At 38.0% G+C, this 17,133-nt stretch overlaps 1 protein-coding gene across 2 annotated transcripts in view; it reads right to left on the bottom strand.

Annotated features, from left to right (window-relative positions):
* EEA1 (early endosome antigen 1) overlaps positions 1-17,133 on the bottom strand; it is a 73,607-nt gene that overhangs the window by 38,149 nt on the left and 18,325 nt on the right. For both annotated transcript variants that reach the window (XM_027656907.1, XM_027656918.1), the window contains 8 exons: positions 13,239-13,366; positions 9,350-9,404; positions 9,150-9,215; positions 8,277-8,316; positions 7,381-7,488; positions 7,176-7,297; positions 5,307-5,462; positions 793-909 (listed from right to left, as the gene is read on the bottom strand). In XM_027656907.1, the coding sequence (XP_027512708.1) occupies positions 793-909; positions 5,307-5,462; positions 7,176-7,297; positions 7,381-7,488; positions 8,277-8,316; positions 9,150-9,215; positions 9,350-9,404; positions 13,239-13,366 (792 nt within the window). The remainder of the gene's footprint in view (positions 1-792; positions 910-5,306; positions 5,463-7,175; positions 7,298-7,380; positions 7,489-8,276; positions 8,317-9,149; positions 9,216-9,349; positions 9,405-13,238; positions 13,367-17,133) is intronic.

Here is a 17,133-nt window from a genome sequence, read left to right as displayed (position 1 = left end):
CAAATTTTAATTGCATCTTCTTATATTCTCTGCAAATATTGCTTTAATATTAGATTACATTAAATACAGTCTGTTTGGTCCCTGTCCTTTCCTGTTTTCCAAGACCGAAAAGGTTGCTGGTAAATACATGTATGTAATGTGTTCATACATAATGTTACATATCCATGCAACAAAAAGCAGCATACATCTTTGTCCTTGCCTTCTTTCCTCCCTTACCTTTATTACCCCACAATACATGACTTACAAATGCAGATACAAAATGCAGCAAGCTCAAAGAGCTCTGATAACAATTCTCAAGAAATATTTATAAGCTAAGAAGTTTCTGGAGTTTATTTCCATTTTCTACCACTTACAACTCTGATAAATAGCCAGAAAAACATGACATGAGTATGGCCTAAAAGTTAAGACACTGGAAAACCAACGAAGAGAGTTCAAAATATCTTTCAAATTATGATTTTTAGGCAAATGTAGTATTTCACAGGGTACTACTTTTTTCTTTTAATGTGTGAGATGGCAATACAGACAGCTTAATGATATGTAAGCATAAACTGCAATTAGAAATCTGCAATCATAACAACCCAAAGGACTTCAGTTGTACCATATGAAGACCATTAAAATATAGCATTTGCTTGCATGTTATAGTATTCCTCACGTTAAGCAAAACGGAAAAGGAATTCTCAACTTCTGCAGCATCACGAAGCAAAGTTAGTCTTCAGTGCTTCCCAAGACAATGTGTGATGTGTTTCCATTTTAATGTGAGCTGACAAGTATAGGAAATAATAGCATTCTCACCTGGTTTTTCTGTTCTAGCTCTTTGACTGAACTTTGAAGTTTTTGCAGCTCCTGAACATACACGGCCACCTCTTGAGGTCCTTTGGCAAGTTCAGCTCTTAACTGGTTAATGGTAGCCTGAACAGACAAACAGAAAAATCCACATTTAAAACAAAGCTTTGCATGCATAATCCAACAAAAGCAAGACGTGTTGTAGCACAATAAAAAGCTTCTTGTATACAAATAAACAGCTTAAGAAAAAAGTCACCTGTAAACTAATCTCAGAGTACCATCAGCTGAGCATGAGCACTGAGCATAATTTCCCAGTTGAGATTTATTCAAATCATTTCCCATTTCAGAAGACAAAAACCTGATCCAGTCCAACAGCAAATGCCAGGTTGAGCTCAAAACTGTTGAAAATCGTAACAGATTATCCATTTATCATTACCACAGTTCCAGCTCAAGGTGAAACTTCTCCAAGTCATTGCAGTTACCAGGCCAAAATCTTGGCTGCCCTGGTAAGGGTAATGTGCTGGAAAAGGCACTAGAAGCAAGTCTGACATTTGATGCAAACTTGGTGTGTGACTTTTGGACAGATCAACACTGCAGATCAGCATAATCAGAGGAACAATACTATGCCATTTATCAGGACTAGTACAAAACAGAATATATCAATGACTGCACAGTATTTGAATACAGTAATGGAAGAAAACAAGAAAAGCACTTTAGGACATGGCTGCCCTAAAGCATGCTGTGTATTAGTGCATTCATTTCAAATACACTATATAATAGTGACCTTTTTAAATAAGTTTTTCTTCCTATTGTTCTTGTAACCACAGATTTCACCACAAATACGGAATTCAAGAATGAACTAAAGCAGAACAGAAGACAACACAAATACTATTTACAACCTTCTTACAGAAAAAGGAACACTAAAGAGAACATATGAACACATTATATGACTACATATAGTTATTAATTGACTTTCTGTAATGCTGTGATTTACAAAACTGTTTCGTAACAGAGATGTTAGTTAAAACACACCCTAGGATCTGTCTTTGTCAGATAAACATTCCAGGATGTTATCAAAAAACAGAGTATGGATATTTCATACCAAGAGAATATAATTCAGAAAACATGCAGAAGCTTATGAAGGACATCACTGCAGCCTTTCCAACTAGAATCGTAATTTATATGCATTAAGATTCATTTCTCTTTCACAATTCATTAAGTCCATCCCACATTCCATTCTTAACACGGGAATACATCCTGGATAAATATTCATTCCTGATACTGTCTTGTTGATGGATCTGTATGATTAATGAACCAATAAAAAAATCAGGAATTCTTTTGTTTAACAATGTCCTGAAATTATCTTGATAAAACAGAAATCTGTGACAAGAATAAAATGCCTTCCAAAGAAATTTACCTTAAATTTAAGTGTCTGCATTAGAAAGCAGAAAAAATAAAATGGCTTATGAAAGATGGAAATAAGCAGTCACAAAAGCTTTTAGTAGACACACTTCTTCAACTTTATTTTAAAATATTTAGGTGTTTCTAATGTCTTTGCTTAGGGGAGGGGGGGGCTGGAAACCAAAAAGAAGAGATCAGTGCCTGCCCCTCCTCTTCCCCTCACAAGGAAGTTGTAGACTGCAATGAGGTCTCCCCTCAGTCTCCTCTTCTCCAGGCTGAACAGACCAAGTGACCTCAGCCACTACACATACGGCTTCCCCTCAAGGCCCTTCACCATCTTCACTGACCTCCTTTGGACACTCTCTAAGAGCTTAATATCTTTCTTACATTGCAATGCCCAAAACTGCACACGATATTCAAAGTGAGGCCACACCAGGGCAGAGCAGAGTGGGACAATCCCCTCCCTTAACCAGCTGGGGATGCTTTGCCTGATGCCCCCCAGGACACGGCTGGCTGCCAGGGCTGCCAGTGCCCTCCTGGCTGCCACAGCACTGCTGACTCAGATTCAACTTGCTGTTGACCAGGATGCCAAGGTCCCTTTCCGTGGCACTACTTTCCAGCATCTCATTCCCCAGGCTGTACGTACATTTGTGGCTGCCCCATCCCAAGTGCAAAATCCAGTGCTTCCCCTTGTTGAATTTCATATGGTGATTGCCCAGTCCTCTAATTTGTCGAGGTCTCTTTGCAGGGCCTCCCTGCCTTTGAGGGAGTCAGCAGCTCCTCTCAGTTTTGTATTGTCTCCAAACCTGCTTAGTATCCATTGCAGTCTGGCATCCAAGTCATTTATGAAGATGATGAAGAGCACTGGGCACAAGATGGAGCCCTGTGGAACCTCACTAGTGACAGGTCGCCAGTCTGATGTCACCCCCATTCACTGTTACCCTCTGTGCTTGACCCATGAGACAATTGCTCCCCCACATGATGTGTTCACCCAGCTCTGTGCGGGACATTTTAAGAAAAGCAGAAAAGTTTTCACTACTATGACTTTGAGTAATTTTTATTTTCTTAAAAAGTCTAACCTGTCACTTTACATTGACATTTATTTTGAACATGTCTTAGGCTATTGTCACCATATGCTGAAATTAAGCAGACAATAACACTTCTGAGAAGAACCAGACTGCCACCGCTTACCATGTTATCCCACACAGCAACTTGGTCTTCTCTGGTTCACCCTACATTCTGATGATACTACATGATAGTATATGATACATAGCTATATTATACTATCATAACTGCTGCAATGTAGTTTATAATCCTTCCATACATCTAAGACTTCTTATATGATACATCATAACAGCTAGGGGCATCACACAGCCTTCTCCCCCATCTGCTGTTATACTTCCAGGGGACTGAAAAAGCTTTCTTGTCTTTTTTCATGTTAAAGGCTGCACTTGATAGCTACATTTTAAAATGGCTGTTTATGTCAAAACTTAAATATACCTAATTTGGAGGAACAGGAGTAATTCATGCTTCTGTGAAAATGTTTTTTAGATGAAAGGTTTTTGTTATGCCCATGTCACTGTCATTTTGTCTTCGCATGAAAATTAAATATCCAAAACTACAAAAAGACTAAAAAGACAGTATTCTGAAATGAAACTTGAATTCTGCAGCATAGTTGTGGGATCTCACAGTTAAAACCAAATTACAATTATGCAGCAACTTACATGGCCATATACTACATTATATTCATAATGCCAACTTGATATTCCTTTTTAACATCTGATGAAGCGCTTGGCATACATAATTTTAACTTGAAAACAATGGTAGATTCATGTTTAGTACAATACTGTACATATTGTACATACTGTGCAAACTGTATAATTCCTGGAGCTAAACAAACCTGTTGGGGGGGTGAGACAGAAAGAGTTTGGAATAATACCCAGCAATATTTCTCTAAACCTCTACAGTGCAAATGAAGAAATAGGAAGTTAAAACTTCAGTTCTGAAATCTAGGGCACATGAAACCCCAGAATAAAGTATGTCAGAAATTCTTCATATCCACAGATCTCAACAGGACAGAGAATACTAGGAGTCCTAGAGAAACCCTAGGCATTCTTGCATGTAAGCTGGAGAATTTTGCAAGGACCCCATTTTAAGAGGGACCACAGCTCTGCACTGACAAGTTTTGCTGGCACTGTTGCATTGGTAGGGGACAACAGAAGAGCTAGGGGGCAAAATTAAAAAGTCTCAAACACAGCTGACAGTCTTCTCTGAAGATTGTAACACTGTCAAGTCATCCACCAGTAAAACTGTATCAACCAACCCACCAGTGAGGTGCAACAACGCCTAGCAAGAGAGGTATGGATTTAGCAACTCCTAAATAGAATAAATTATAGGTTAGATAAAAGCCTTTTTTGTGATACTGTATGTTTATTAGGATTTCTTGACATTACGTGTGTCAGAGAGGTAGGCGGGGGTATATGTGCACACAACAAATTTTTCCCTTACACACAAAAATATTCCTCCATTAAATAATAGGTGTAAAAAGGCCTCCCCTCTAAAAGGAAAAACAAGGAAAAAAGAATGAAAATCAGTTTACAATATCCACTGAGATGTTTAAATCTTGTGTAAGTTCAAGAATTACATACGCCCCATAAGCATATTGAAATTATCATCCATCTTGTGTTAATCTTTTTTTAATGTATTTTAACAGCCTCGCATCCATTTGCAGGTACATCAACTCAAACGTTAACCAAACCCACCATTTTCAGCAACAACTGGTTTTATCCACATGTATCTCAGTAAGAGAAACAACCCTTTGAATCACACAGGTATTGCTCTATTTCTCTCTCCCTGCAGAAAGAACACAGTTCCACTGGGTTTTTTCCATTACTATTGGGATCTTGTAATAACATTTTATGCCAAAAAAAGGTTTTGCAATAAAAAGCATGAGGGCTTTTGGAGATTAAATATTGACAGAATTATGCAATTTACTGTCTATTAGATAAATGAGAAGATTCAATTAAGAAAAAGAGTTTTTCATAATGATTAAGCAACATATTCCATTTTCATATGATAATCATGATAAAGCTAGAACACACATCTTTAGGTATGAGTATTACCTCAGAGTTAGCCTGCTCTGCCTGCAAGTGCTTGCACTCATCTTTCAGTTTTTCAGATTCTCTTTCACGTTCCAGAGTCATTCTATCCATCAGCGTCTGAACTTGTACCAGCTCTTTTTTCAGAACTGCCACATCTTCCACACCAGGCCTTTGTAGCTGAAAAGTTGAATAGCAGTGAGCAACATAATGTTGGCAGACATGCTTCCAGTGTCAATGTAATTTCTAAAAATCTATCAAATCATCAATTTATAGACAAGATGACATACACAGTATTACAGCTAGGCTGAGGAAAAAAAAAAAAGAAAAAAAAGAGATAAGAAAACCCCCCCAGAACAAAACCACAGAGAAGTACTTATCACTCCCAAAGGAAACAGGACCTTAAGGGCTGGTTTTCCGTTTTTGCCTGCTAAACTTTGAACTTTTTGATTGATTTCAACCAAATCTGACAAATAGAAAAATGTCCCAAAGATTAAATTTCTGTAATTTTTATGCATGTAGATGGTTAGATACAGGATACTGCCTCATCTTCCAGAACTGTTTCAGAAAATCACAAGAACAGAAAACAGAAGGGCAGCCGAAGGAAATGTCTTGAAGATACCATCAGATATGCCTCATACCAAACCCACAGGTAAAATCTGTTGGTAATTGCATCTAAAGCACCATAACATCCCTCAACATAAAGCGTTACGGAGGGAAAGGAGACGGAAGGCAACTATGAGCACTGAAGAAAGCAGAGAAAAGGAGTGCTGGCATCTCTAGAAGAGAAAAGGTACAGGAAAAGGATAAGAATGCAGAAGGAAAAGGGAAGACAAGAAACAGCTGAACAGAGAGGAATGGATAGGTCCAGCATCTGGGAATGGCCAAGAAGCCCTTCAGGGCACTCAGCTACAGGAAAGAAGGGGATATACAAGTTCTACTGTCCTCCAGAGTCTAAGCAGTAGCTTAGTGGGTGAAACTAGGAACTTCCTTTCACTACTTGTTTAGAAGTGGCCCAACTTGCTGAGTCACTGGGATTGCTCCCCGGAGCCATGGCTGTATATAAAAGTCAACAAGAGCCAAAATCCTACAATACACACACATCGGTACTATCAGCCAAGTACAAGAGGGACAAGATTAACATAGGCATGATGATGACAGCTGCCAGTCTTTCAGCCACCATGTCACAAAACACCTCTCTGAGCACTTCTTACAAATGCAGCTGTCCAAGGACAGCCAAAGCATAACCTCATGGAAAAAGGGTGATCTAAAGATTTGGAAGTCAACAATAGCATGCTCCAAGTACAGGTCTGCACAGCACACCTATATGTGTAATACCCTGCAAAAATGCTAAACAGTAGAGCATCACAGTCTTAAGCTGTGCCAGGGGAGGTTTAGGTTGGATATTAGGAAGAAATATTTTACAGACATTGTAATCAGACATTGGAATGGGCTGCCCAGGGAGGTGGTGGATTCACCATCCCTGGAGGTTTTTAAGATGAGACTGGGTGTGGTACTTAGTGCCATGGTCTAGTAACCACAGTGGTGTTGGAGCAAGGATTGGACTTGATGATCTCAGAGGTCTTTTCCAACCCATTTGATTCTATGATTCTATGATTCCATGATTCTATGATCAGACAAGCAGACTATAATATAATGAAGGGTAAATTCTAAAATATGACAGAAAAAACATATAGTTTCTCACTAGAAAAACACTGAAAATGTAGATCAGTGAAACAGATCAGAAACAATGGTGTTCTGAACTTTTTCAGACCACAAGCAGACATATCCTAGTACAACAGAGTTTGACTGCTTTAAAACTGTGTTTACAAGCATTTAAGTATACCCCTCCCTTGACTTGAAAATAAAAAAACATTAATATGATGTGAATACCAGCTCTGTCTTTAAGTCTTCCACTGTACTTCTCTCTTTCTGCAGTTCTTGTCTCAGGTTTGTTACTTTCTGTTCTGCACCTTCCCGAAGGCTGATTTCTTCATCATACTTTGATTTAAGATCTAGTAAGAAGGAAGTTGAATAAATCCCTTGCACAAGTTGCACAAGTAAAGAACAGAATCAGATCTCATATTAATGTACTTACCCACAATTTCAGTGGCCAGTTGTGCCGCTTTTTGCTCAAATAAGTCTTTCATTTGCTTAATGTTAAAATTTTCTACTTGGATCTCTTCTAGTTGCCGTTCTAATGATTCTATTTCCATAAAAAGAACAGTATTATTTTCTAGAAGAGTTAGGACAATACAGTTCCTCATGCCCATGACTAACCACAACAGGTAAACATGTAATCCAAAATCCCTTAACGTCCAATCAACTTAGCAAAGTGAACAACTTTACTGAAGTTAAATATCTACAAGCATGATGCTGGAACCTGTCACTAGTTGAGTGCTCTGCAGGATTAAGTACATATTGGTTTTCACTGGTCACAAACAGCCCTTCAGATCACTGCAACATGCTGCTGAACTCCAAGCCCTGAATTGTGATTAAAAGTTTTAACCAATATCGGTCAAATAGTTTATGTACACATAGGGAAAACGTTATTCTATGAGTGCCCCATGGAGAAAAACGTAGAGCAAAAATTAGTGGTCTGCAAAATAAAAACAAATTTAATTGTTTTCTTCGATAGCAATGAGTAAGAAAAACACTAAACAAAACCACTCCTGACAAATGCTATGGTTTAAATATCTGATTGCTTGAATATACAGTGATTAAAAAGCTGTTCAAAATGACTCACAAGTACTGCTGTCAGAGTCTTGCCTTGCTTTTAGAAGTTTCAAACCCTGAGCCTCTGGAACATTTCCCCAGACTACTGCTTAAGATAGATAACTCTTGATAGCTCTTACAATGAACTTTTTTTTTGCTGGTAATTGTACCATTACAGCTTTCTAGCTCTTTAATGTACCAAAAGTGCTATTATACCTAAGCTACACCAAAAGAAATTGCAAAACAGTGCAGAAGTTAATATAATAAAATGTTAGCCACCTGTAGATGTAGCTGTTGTCAATCCATCAGACTTAGAATCCTTAAGAAAACAGAATAAATGCACCATTAGACAGTAAGAATAAAAACTACTACTTCCAAAGTTCATCCAGTTTTTGGAAAAGACAGGGAAAGCACTTCTGTGCTCAAATACTGCACAGCAGTATAAAAATACCTGATTTTAAACAGTTATATCTGGAAGACTGGAAAAGACTTTTCATTTCATATATCACTACACTATTAAGGTTTCCTTCCACTTGCAAAATTCCAGTAACAATCCCCTCCCCCTCCCTTTCCTCATTATGGAAATCTGCCCTAAAAACAGAGGTTACAGATATCTTTAAGTACATTCTGAGAAGGCATTCAGTCAGAAAGCAATTTCTGAGGTTTGTAACTACCCAGTATCTAAATAGCTCTTAGTAATAAAAGAAGTGAGAGCTTCCTTTAGGGCACAACAGACCACAATTTGTCTTGCCTTGTTTATTGAGCTCATCTGGATACCTATAAAATCCCACTGCTGTTTTCCAAAAGTTCTTACAAGAAAGACTTCACTGCCCTTTCTCATAAACAATGAAACACCACATTCAATTTATTTTATTTAATAATCTAAGTTCTCAATAAGCCTAACAGAAGGAGAAGTCTGAACTGAATTTGTAGTGAGTAGCATGGAGGAATCATTACTTATTCTGACTTTGTTCTTCACATTTATAAATACAGTTACATTGTGGAGAGATAACTAGCTTTGTTTTACCAAGAACATGTCAATATTTAAATTACAGAACTAACTAAATCAGGCCACGTGCCTTACAAAAATGGTATTAATCTTCAATGTCAATGCTGATGATAAACCTGCTTCAAGTATTTTAAAGCAATTACTTGCTGCCGCTGCCCCTGCAATTTCTCTAGTTCTTTCTTCAGCTCTTCTGAATACCACCTCTCCTCCTGGGGGGGAATATAACAACAAAAACAAAAAAAAGAAGATGGGAAGAGAGAACTATAAATTCGGTTGCTTAGGACAGTGGAACACTTTGCAATTTGAAACAAAGAACCAAGTGCAAGTAAAATACATTTCCAACCTTCAGCGAAGCTTGCAAGTCTTGGACTTCTTGTCGGAGCAGTGATACTTCATCTCTGAATAAATATATCCACAGAGTGGAGAAAATGAATACAAAGTGGTTATATTTTGTCAATTACATACAGGTTATAATGTGTGTTAAGTAACTGGACTGATAGCCATGTACCACCTAAATATAACTTACATAATTATGAATAGGTATTTTTATATTTTTTTGAAACTTGGAACAAACCAGATTAATATCACTTTGCATATCACTTGAAAAATGCTAAACATATTAACTGGATAAAGATACAAAAAAGGTCTCATGAAAACAGAATGTAAATCCAAATCAGTGCATCAGTTCAGCCACATGAGTTCAGAGTAACAAAGCTGTGCATTGGAACATTTAACTGTTTTGCATGCCTCTTTACAAAAAGGACAGATTTATTCTCCTTTACTTCCCATATCATGTAAAGAAATATTGGTAAGTGACAACATGCTATCTTACCCCTTCTAAAATATGCAGTTATGTAATTTTTCATCCACATGGCAATTTGGTATGCCCAGCAGACACATTTATTTAATGGTCTGAATATTTAAAGCCCAAGAATTTTAAATTCTCAAATTTCATACTCAAGCCTCCAGCCATGCAAGAACACAAGATCCATGGCTACAACTGTTACTAATTGATTCACACAGCACCCTTCAAAATCACAAGTCTCCTTACAGAATTGCACAACGATACATACAAAGATAATGCATTACTGAGATACAGCCACTCCAAATCCAGAATACAAGTGCTATTAATATAATGAAAAAATACTCCTTATTTTTTGCACAGTGGCAACATACAGAACATGTTGGTGCCAGTGCCAACAAATTCTCTCAGTTTTATATCACACAATTTTATTGCTGCTGTGTTGCATTACCCCTCCTCCACAGACATTCTTTTAAGTTATCTCATACTTAGGAGGGAAAAAACACAAAAAGCAAGCTATTTCTTAGCTAAACTGGTAACAAATAGATTCAATCCACATTAGCCTATTAACAGCAAGTCAGGATCATCAAATAGCAAGTGAAGCGCATGCACGTGAACCAGTAGAGCAAGAACTCCAAGGCAGGCGGATTTTAACAACAAAACAAACATGGGATATTGGGAGATTTATTTTTTCCAGAAGAAAATTTTGTTATGTACACATTATTCTGCCAGTGTGATACATTCACTAGAGGTTTACAAATACAACTTTACTGAGGCAGGTGTAGCTGTAATCCAAAACCCATACACTGGTTGTGGGTGGAGAAGAGGGAGTAGCTTTCTTACCAGTACGAGTAAGTGAATCAGATAATATTTACATCTAAGATTATTAATAATGTCTCAGGCAGGTGAAACAGTTAATTATATTGAAATTGGGCTGAATATATACCAGAACTGCAATACGAAAGCATTTAAGATGCTCTGGTCTTTGTAGTAGATTAAAGGGTTTGAGTCATATAAAACTAGTTTGTAGTAGAGGGGAAGTAGGAGAGGAGCAGAAGGGAAAGAAAGAGTTTGTAATATGAGGATCCTTCTACAGAAGTCGCCTTGATATCCCCCACAAGATTTTGCTTGACAGTTTTAAGATGAAACCTAAATTCAGTTTAACTGACCAGTGGAAAATAAATGGGTGATAATTAGTGTCAGGGATCACTACAGATATAACTTTGCTTTTCTTCCTGTCATCCAAATCCTCACCAAACCTTCTTTTCTGCTAGGGGTGTTACAATCCCTTCCTCCTCTCAGCACATGTGAGTCTTCCATCCAGCAAATCCTTACTACCTTTTCCTTATGCTCCACTCTGTTCCCCACTAGTGCCTCTATCCTAGGATTGAGTACTGATGGCCTTGCTGAATTGCACTGGGGGGAATTACACAATTTACTCTTGGCACTTAATCATGGTAGTTTATTGGGGAGGGGGAGGAAGAGGACACTATGTAATTCATACTACCTAACTTTCCCTATTGACTAAATAGGGAATTTCACTCCCAGTCTTGGTCCTACGAATTACACGTAAGCTTCACTCATTGAGAGCTAATGGAGTGGCTCCCTGCTGCAGGTTGCAATATTTAATATGGACTTCCAAGTCTTGGAAAAACATGTTTATGCTGAATGAGAGTTTTCTCAAGAAAGCATACAACTGAGAAGCATTAAAGAATGCCACACTAATAGGAAAATATAGCTCATGTGTTACACAATGGCTCTCACTAGATTCCCTTCACTCCATTAAAACTCCCTGACCTTGTCCACTTTTCCAATTATGTGAGAGTAAACAAAACCACTTGTCCTTAAACTGTCAAGAGCCAGGAAAAAAAAAATAAATTTCACCAACCAACATCTGGTTGACATTGGAAACCTGCAAGCATAAAAACAAAAAGTACATATTTCATAAACTATATAAACAATATAGTTATGACCAATAATTCTCCCATGTGAATGCTATTATCCTACTAAACTATCACCTCAGGTCTAAGTTGTATTACTCCAAAGAGGCTGAAACCGGACAAAGAAGAAATATTTGTTCTTGAATAAATGTGCACATCAGAAACTCAGTATGACTCCACTAGTACCCCACCACTTGATCCTATATAAAGGCCTAATTCTGATTTCTTTTGTTGCAGCAGCTGACAGAGAAGGCAGCTACCCACAAGGAAGGAGCCATCCACGCATGAAGACAAGACTTCTGCTCATGCTGGCTCCTACTGGCTTGCCAGCTCTGCACAATACTGAGGAGATACGGATCTGCATCTGGATAAACAACTGAAATATGTCACCTTCAACATTCTATTATCACTAAAGAAACACCCTTTCTTGAGTTTATATTTGTATTTATACTTGTATTTATATTACATAAATATAGGTATTTCTTACAATGTAATTATCATTTTGGGTCACATTTCTGCTAGTGACGAAATATTTGAACTGTCTACTTCCCAGCATCAGCAGAAGCCACAGGGTTGTGTGATGTGTACCTCTGTGCTGCCCACTCTGACCCTCCTATGTAAAAACTGAAAAACAGTCTGGGGGAGTGTCACAAAACAGCACCATGGACTGTTATTTACAACAGTGCAAAACAAGCAGTGAACGGAAAAAGAACTAGCAGGAAGCAAAAGGAAACTTACATAAATTTTACCTCCAAGAGAAACCTTCCCAAACCAACACAGGTAGACTACTTAGTAAAACATTTCCAGAGAAGGTTTCACGTTATCAGCTCATGCTACATAACACTGCTCTCAAAAATAAAACCACCTGATATGCTTCCTAGGGATATATTTAACAATACAGTTTTGACCAAACAATTAAATAAAATAAATTAGAAAAGATTTCTAAAGAACAGCATGGAGTTTCTGAAACACAGAAGGCAGATTAGGGGCACAGTCAGAAACTTCTCAGATTTGCAAATAACTAGGTAATAAGGGAAACTATTTAGGCAAATACTGATGTTGTAATTACCCAGTAAGTACCCTACCTACCCAGGGACAAAATCGAGTTTCTTCTCTATCTTTAGGGTTGTCCTCCCCCACCCTCAGATGATGATATTTCAGCTCTATGTCAGAAGTTAGAAGGAACCTTTAGTTTTTCTGCCACACTTGTAAAAATCATTCTGGTCTGTAATATTGCATTGTCAGCTGCATCAGAAACAGGTGACTTAATTAATATCATGAACATGTCTATCTGATTTTCATTTATTTTCAGATCCATATCAGACAATGTAAGTTTCAAGCTGCTTTTTAATTCTAGTTGGAAAAATAGGGCATGAACGTTTAAATAGTTGACTATATAAGTAAGTGTTCAAATAAATACAGCCTTCAGTGTAATTAGAAGCAGCTCAACACTGATACAAAAGCACATGCACAAATGAGTACTGTTTCACCTTTCCGGTGACAGATGACTTTCCCCTCCATGAGTTGAATCAATGCCAGAATTATGAACTGCTTCATAGTGTTTGAACAGCTCCTCAGCTGATCCATGAGACTTCATACAAAGAGGACAAATAAAGCCCTATTATAAAAAGGAAAAGAAAAACAAACAAAAAAAGATGTGAGATGCAATTTTTTTTCCCATCTTACTTTTACATAAAACTGTAAATTTTGTTAGCGTATCTAAAAAGTAGCAAATGCAATTTTTAATACTTATACGAATTCTTTCATGCTCTGATAACAGTTTTGGCAATTAAAAAGTTAGAAAATGGCTACAAAAGTCATATCCCATTATTCAGTGAGGTTTTTTCCCCCAACAGCATTACATACTAGCAATAAAACTTTCTTTAGAAGTCATTTCAGAAGGACTGCTCTGCAATTTCTTCTCCCCCAACAAAACGGTTTTCCATATAGCTTTTCATAAAATCACGTTCTTCTTCCAAAGAGAAGGTAGCATTTGGAGTTTGGTCTTTAAAAGGGAGATATAAAAACCCACTCTAAAGCATTGTTATTCATACACATATTGCCACCATATTGAAACTACTGATTTTAATATGGGCCAGAAGACAGAACCACATTTTACCTTGCATGGAATTAATTAGTAAATCCAATTCAGATAAATACCACCTCAAGAAAATCAGATTTCTACAACCTTAAGAATCAGAAATCATCCATTTTCTTTCCAGTATATATCCTGCAAGCTTACCAGAGTGGAAATTTAGCAGATCGATGCCCTTGTTCTACCCATTAGCCCACAGACAAATGAAAAGAGTTATGTACCTGTTTATGTATTTCTAAACATTTTTGGAGCATCTAAGCTGCCACTTACCAGAAGTACCATCCACCTCATTTTTTACAAGTTATTACATCTGGTGTTGACTGCTGGACTTTGTCCTGGTTCCTTGCTCATTTGGTTATCAGGCCAACTCCGACCCAAATTCCCATTTACACTTCAGCCCATACGCAACATGGTAGCAACACTAAGACGTTTCAGAGTGAGAGTGAAAAATTGAGTCTCACATTAAAGGCTCCCTGTAATTCCAAGCTGTTCAAAGAGAACCTCATGTAAGTGAGGTCGCTGTTTCTTCAATGTTTTTTAAGCCCCCCTGTTTCTTTAATTCACTTCAGATACGAATTTGTACATTTATGTGTTATCCTTAAGTCCATTATGCCACTACAAATTGTAGCACACTCCAACACTAAACTAAAGCTCTCCATTATCCAAAACAAGAGTGGGATTATCACACTTCACTTAACCTAGGCTCCCATACGATTTATGAAGGACACACAAAGAGTTCTGACACTCCTTTTCTCCTCTTAATTTAGTATTTGGATGTTAATAGAGAAGACACAGAACTTTAAATATTAGCACAAAGTGGACATACTGAATGTGTATGTTGACAACCACAATAGCACTCATTTTTTAACTTGACATTCATAGTGTTTTGTTTCACTAGTTACCAAGAATTCAACAACCAAACTTACATGGATTTAACCTGGGAAAACTATCATGTTCAGCCAGTCAAACATGACTGCAGCTCTGAACAGGGCCTTTATAACTTCTATTATTTATTTAGTGTTTCAGAAATTAATTACTAAATACAGTTGCTTATCAAGTTCACCACATATCATATTGAAGACTGATACACCAAACAAAACAGTATACACCTTCCTAAGCAGACAACAGGCATTTAGCCTTAACAACCATTTTGCAGAGTTGATCAGCACAGTTTCACTGCAGATTAAACCAAGTTAACTCAGATACAGATACACATGCCAAAATGGCTACAGAAAACTTGTTTAGGCACCCAGTAATGTTTATCTGATAGAATTAGCATACGATGCCAGTGACAGTCACTCTGAGTGAAAGAACCAGAGTAGTTTCCTGGCATACAGCAATGGCAAGGAATGATAGGAGGGGTCACAAAATAAGGACATGGGTTTTTTTCCTAGTATGTCAGTCAGAAAAGCAATCAGTCTCATAAAATGACAATGCAACAGTATCCTTTTGGGATGAAATGCTACCAAGCAGTTCTCAGAAATGTATTTAGTTTCCCAGTGATGCAAAGGTCTGCTGCTCACAGAGAAAAGCAAATATTCCTCATAGCATCAGTAAGTGTATCTAAAAAGAATGAATGCAGAAAATCACTCTGGCCTCTATTTCCTTTTGCCCTTCATTGCTTTTCATTTAAACAGCAAAATCTGTTTCTCTGCTTGGATTTTTTTTTTTTTTTGTGGTTTTATCGTGGTTGGGGTTTATTCTGTAGAAAGAGGAGGCCTGGAGAAGAGGAAAGAATAGATAACATGTGCAATTAGCCCAAGGCGACAGCAATCGTTCATCTCAATTATTAGGCAAAGCCAGCCAAGATTTTTCAGGCAGGCAGGCAGATCTGAAGGCAAGGTCCACAAGGACAAGGGGCCAAAGGCAAAGCAGAACTCTGGGAACGTGTGTAGTTGGGAGCTTGCAGGGTGGATGGGAGCTCTCGGGAGGCAGACATTGCTCTCATCGGCAGAGCAGGGAAGAATGAACAAAACCTCCTCCTCTTGATGCTAGAAACTGCCTTCCTCTCACACGAGCAGGGATAAAGAGTGCATCAGTCACCAGTCCCTGCCTCTCCACCAGCACAGCCATGATCACGGCTGGCCTCAGCTGTTGCAGTCAGCACTGGGTTACAGCTCTCACACGCAGCCTTAATCTAACGCCGTTTTTTATAGAGGTCTAACATACAAGCTTCAACAGAGTAAGGTGTCACCCTTCTGCAACAGGGCATCCTTGCCACAGAAAATGTCATCCTTTCTGCACAGAGATGGAGTGGGCAGGAACACAGGTTCCTACAGCTCAAGGTACCACTGTTCACACATCAGAGCCTTAAACTGCACGAACCCAGAACTCAGTTGCATCTCATAGGCCGATAATAATCAATGTCAACTCTGGTGTTAGCAGCAATAATTCAGTTCTCTTTAGAGTAAGAAAATCAGAATCATCAGGATCTTCCTAGGCACCAGGCAGTAACAGGCAGAAGTGTAAAGATTTCTTGGGCCTGCAACAATCAGTGCCAGGTGACAATCTTGTTTGGAAAATTGGATTGGTGGATCACTTATTTTCTCTCTTAAAAAAAAAATTAAATACAGCCATAAAAGTATCTCTCAGTATCATCTTCAGATGAACTTTGCAAACATGTGCAAAAGCATATTTTACTATTCTAAAGACAAGTGTGTGAGAAGGAAGAGGGGAAGAAACCTGACAGTCTGAGATGCTTAAATTTTGTGAACATTTCTGTCAGTTTGCAGCAATTTATATCAAGTGCAATATATTCCTACTTTGGGACCATGTCTGTCCTGGATAAAGAGGAGATTCTGTACCTACAACCATGAGATGTAATACTGGTCATCACAGCCTGGGGGGAAGGAGCTGAGGCATCCTTTCCAATAAGACTGCACGTGGATCCCTTACAGACTCCTTTACAGAAGAAGCAAGCATGAGAGTAATGTACCTTGTATTTTGGTAGGTTTCCTTTTAACATGCGTTTAGGAATTACTTTGCATAAAGCACAGCCACAGAGAAGTGAAAGGCACTTCATATTCTTCATTTAATAAAGCCAAAGACATCACTTACAGCCCCTTCAGTGCTGCACTGTAACTCATAACTCCCTAACTGATTTTTCTAGCTGGGCTTTATCTTTCACTTCATACAGGGAGAAAAGAGCCTAAAAGAAGTTAAATGAGGATTACTTGGGTTTTATTTTTAAAAAGAGATCATCTTTTTATGAGGAAATGAGAATTTAATGAATTTAAAGATTTTTACAGATGCCTGTCAGTTAACAGAAAAAAAAAAAACCCACATGCACT

This window comes from Corapipo altera, unplaced genomic scaffold (assembly GCF_003945725.1).
Source record: "Corapipo altera isolate COAL_440 unplaced genomic scaffold, ASM394572v1 1, whole genome shotgun sequence".
NCBI lineage: Eukaryota > Metazoa > Chordata > Aves > Passeriformes > Pipridae > Corapipo > Corapipo altera.
The sequence above is the reverse complement of the archived record's forward strand: the minus strand, read 5'-3'. Positions and strand labels throughout refer to the sequence as shown.